Consider the following 4394-nt stretch of genomic DNA (forward strand, 5'->3'; position numbering starts at 1 on the left):
AATCAATAAGACAGTTGGTTTAATTACTATTGGAAAATGCTTGTCATTCCTCTGTAGCATCTGGTCCCCACTGGACCCTCACTATTTCCTTTACCTGCTTCCCCCACTGGCCAAACTGTGCAGCTCTTCAACTGCATCCTGGCCCATCCTCACCCTTCTACCCCCAACCCTCACCTCCCTGTACCCCCAATATGCTTTTTCCAATAAAAAAATTCTCTCCCTCATCTGTTTCAGTGCAGTATGCACAATTTATCCAGTTTTTCTCAGTCTTACCCCAACCCTGATATCAGTCCCATTTTACAGCAGTGGCACCATGCAATATTTGTCCTTTTGCAACTGAGATATTTCACTCAGCATAATGTCCTCCAGGCTCACCCATTTTGAATAATATTGCACGAGTTCCTTTTTTTCAGTGCAGCCCAGTATTCCATTGTGTGAATATACCACACCTTCTCTATCCATTCGTTTGTTGATGGGCACCTGGGTTGTTTCCAACTCCTTGCTATAGTGAACAAAGCCACGATAAACATTTTCAATATGGTTTACATCTCAACATTAAGAAGGCAAAAATCCTCACTTCTGGACCACTAGGCAACATCATTATTTATAGACAAAGGATCCAAAACCAACAACCGTTGTAAAAGCAATGAAGAAATCAAAAGACATGTTGCACTGGGGAAATCTACTGTTCCTCTCCACAATTCCTCTCCAACAATGTCAGTTTAAAGACTAAGTTGTACCTGATCCAAGCCACGGTATTTGCAATTGCTTCCTATGCATCTCAAAGTTGGACAATGAATAAGAATGACACAAGAATTGATGCCTTTGAGTTGTGGTGTTGGAAGAGTACTGAATATCCCCTGGACTGCTGAAAGAACAAATAAGTCTGTCTTGGATGTAGTGCAACCAGGTGTTCCTTACAGGCAAGGACGGTAACTTTGTCTCATAAGCCTGAGGCATGTTTTTGACAGAGATCAGCCCTTGGAAAAAGTCATTATGCTGGGCAAGGTGGATGGTCAGACAAAGGAAGACCCTCAACAAGACGGACTGACAAAGAGACCTTAGAAATGGACTCAAGAATGTTAGAAATCATCAACATTGATTGTGCAAGATAGGGTAAGGTTCAGATCTGCTGCTGCTCCTAGGGTTACTATAAGTAGTAGTTAAGCGCAAGGCAGGTAACGACAACAATGTTATACTGGCCAAACCACAACTTTAAAAAGGCAAAAACCCCTTGAACTGAAATAGAGGTTTGAGGGAGCTTTGGTGGCCTAGTGGCAAGAAGCTGCACTGCAATCCCAGAGGCACATGGTTTAAATCCACCAGATGCTCTGCTGGAGAAGGAGGGGCAATCTCCTCCTGTACCAGTCAGATCTGATTTGATCACACACACACACACACACACACACACACACACACACACACACACGGACTGCCTTCAAATGAATTCCAAGTGCTAGTAACTCCCCACTGGGTTTCCAAGACTGTAAACCTGAACAGGAAAAGACTGTTCCATCTTTCTCCTGAGGAACAGCTGATGGGCTTAAAATGTTGACTTTTCAGCAATGCAAGGCTTAACCTACTGCAATTCTACTCCATAGGGGTGGGGACAGGAATATAAAATATTTGAAATACAGCATTAGGAATGACCACACCATTAAAGGGAAGTCTCTAGTTTTAAGCAACAATATTTAAGTTCCTTATGATCGCCATTCCCCATCTGTGAAAATGAACTCCACTGCAGAGTCCCATTTGTGGGTCTTCAGGAATGTAACTTCACCAGTCAGGCCTGCCTCTTTCATCACCCAGAATGAGGGAGCAGTGAAGATGCCAAATATGGGTGACCGGAAAGCATGAGCCCAAGCCTGCAATGAGGTTCCAAGTCAAAAGCAAAGGAAAGGGTTGGAAGAACAGGTCATAAAAATTATGGTATAGAAAGGTGGGAAAAGCAAGGGAATTCTCACCAAATCTAAAGTATGACACGGAGCCAGGCTTAGGAGTTCCTTGCACTCTTTTTTAAGTTTAAGTTTTCACTTAAACCATTTGATGCAAATATGACTATTCAAATCAGTCAACAAATTTTTCTAACATAAAAGCACTAATACTAAAAAAAAAAAGAAAGCTACTTAGAACAATGGGGGGAACCCCCCAAAAAAAATAATCTGTTACTTTCTGTTGGTTGCGTCAAGTACCATTTACAGCAACTCCATGCGTCAGAAAGTAGAACTCTGTTAGTTTTCTTGGTTGTAATCTTTATGGAAGCAAACTGCCAGGCCTTTCTTCTGTGTACCCCTGGGTGGATGCACGGCATTCACCTCTAGGATAGTAGTGGCTGTTAGAAGCAAAAGCTGTACCAGTTATTTTAGAGGTGGAGTTTCCTGCAGTAAAGCTGTATGTGTGCTTCAGTCCCAAAGATCTGCTGTAGGAGAGAGGCCTCAAGATTTATAAACCCAAGATGATCTGGGATAAACCCCAAGTCTAAATACAGCGTAGATTTAACAGATGGGTGCCTCAAGTTCTAAAGTTCCCTCTGTAGCTTCTACCCAAAGTCCAAACGCTTTCTCACTGTGAAGCTGTGTGCCAGAAACTTAGGAATTGACTGGAGATGGCTTAACACTTGGAACTGCAAAGCCCCCAAAGCATTTCATGAAAGGGCTAAATACTGTCACCTGTCAAATATGCAAATTAACTGGAAATGGGGGTCAGTAGATAATGAAGGAAAATCGAGTCCTTTGGTAATTTCATCTGTATTTAGTCTCACCTCCTTTGTTCATTCAACAAACATGAATAATGGGAGGGAGCAGAAGGAAAATGTGGGGAAATAAAAGAAGACAGAGTTTTAAGATTTAGTTTTCACTTCCCATAAAATAGGAAACTCTGGTGGCCTAGTGGGTAAGACGCTGCACTGTCAACCGAAAAGTGGCTCAAACCCACCAGTTTCTGGTGGTTGAAAGCTGGGCTTTCTCCTCCCGTGCTATTTACAGCCTCTGAAAATTCAGTGTAGGGCTGGTTCCGATTCAATGGCAAGGAGTTTGAGTTTTTACTCACCCCATAATAATGATTTAGTTCAAAAGAGAGAAAAGAAAAAATCCCCCCCAAAAAATCAACTCCCCAAAAAACCACAAAGACTGACAAGCAAGAAGTCAAAAACAACGTCCTAGAGACAAGCATACTGGAAAAGCTGTCCCAAGCATGAAGGTTGACAATCCTCTTCCAAATATCTGAATGACTAAGTAGCTGGAATAAAGAAAAGGAAAGCAAAAAGCCTCTTTTGGTCTAATGACAGTTTAGAAAAAGCAAAGCTCATTTCTTTCTTTCTCTCTCCCTCCCTCCCTCTAACGGTTCCTGCCACAACCCCTCCATAGTTCCAGCCCCCACGACTGTGGGCAGCTACACAGCCCTGCCAATCGCAAACAATGCCCACAGACTCCGATCAAGGTCAGACTCAAAGGCACAGGGCGCAGAAATCGGACACGGATATTTCTCCATCCAAGAAGGGAAAGGCGATGGGGGTGGAGGTCACCCCTCAAGACCTTCCCCATCCTGAAGATACACAGGGCATGGGGGGTGCGCTCTGCGCCTTTCGGGGTTCGGCGCCTTTCTCCTCTCCATCCAGTTGGGATTTGTTCTGCGTCTCCAATGACCTCCATCTCCCCTTTACCTTGAACAGTGGGGGAGCTGCAGGCAGAGAGAGAGACAGAAGCAGAGAGAGAGAGACAGAGAGTGTGTGTGTGTGTGGGTGTTGGGGGGTTATTCTTTGGGAAAGCCGCTGACAAGGGCAGAGAGTCTACAGGGGATCTGCTGTAGGGGCTTTATAGGTTTTTGGGGAAACCCACTAGGGGTTCGACGCTGGGATCTATTGTGTGTGGGGTCTCCGTCAGCAGCCATTTCTGGGCAAAACACACATACTATGGGAAAGGCAAGAGTGGTATCTAAAGGGAAACCACTGTGCTGGTTGGCTCCAGGGAAATCTTTGCTGGGGAAACCGTTCTTTGGAGTGAAGATGTAAGATAATGGGGGGGGTCTCCACCCGGGAGCCGTTGCCAGGTCCTCTGCAGAGGAAACACTGTAGCCGTCTCCACCGCGATCTGCTCCCGAGGAAAAGATCCCCGGGAGCGGTCTCGGGAGAACAGCCCGCAAGGAAGCCATGGCGGCCACGCCCTGCGGCGGAGGCGTCGCCGGCCCCCCAACAGCCCGCCGCCCCCTGCCCGGCCGCCCCGCTTCGGCCAGGACCCTGCGTACCTGACGAAGGGCGACCCGTGGCTAGAGCCGCCCGCGGGGCGCGTGCGAGGCATGCCGAGCCGGCGCGGAGGGTACACATCCATGGCGGAGAGCTAAGGAGGAGAAGCGAGCCGCTGTAAGGGGCTCCCAGGCCGGCCGGCGGCTCCAGGCCC

General features: G+C 46.7%; 1 protein-coding gene across 1 annotated transcript in view; it reads right to left on the minus strand.

Annotated features, from left to right (window-relative positions):
• LOC102863409 (chromosome unknown open reading frame, human C20orf194) overlaps positions 1-4325 on the minus strand; it is a 153637-nt gene extending 149312 nt beyond the window's left edge. The window contains exon 1 of the mRNA XM_006894257.1: positions 4243-4325. Coding sequence (XP_006894319.1) covers positions 4243-4325 — 83 coding nt within the window. The remainder of the gene's footprint in view (positions 1-4242) is intronic.
• Between the last annotated feature and the right edge of the window lie 69 nt (positions 4326-4394).

Source organism: Elephantulus edwardii, unplaced genomic scaffold, assembly GCF_000299155.1.
Source record: "Elephantulus edwardii isolate Elephantulus edwardi_28Jun2011 unplaced genomic scaffold, EleEdw1.0 scaffold00138, whole genome shotgun sequence".
NCBI lineage: Eukaryota > Metazoa > Chordata > Mammalia > Macroscelidea > Macroscelididae > Elephantulus > Elephantulus edwardii.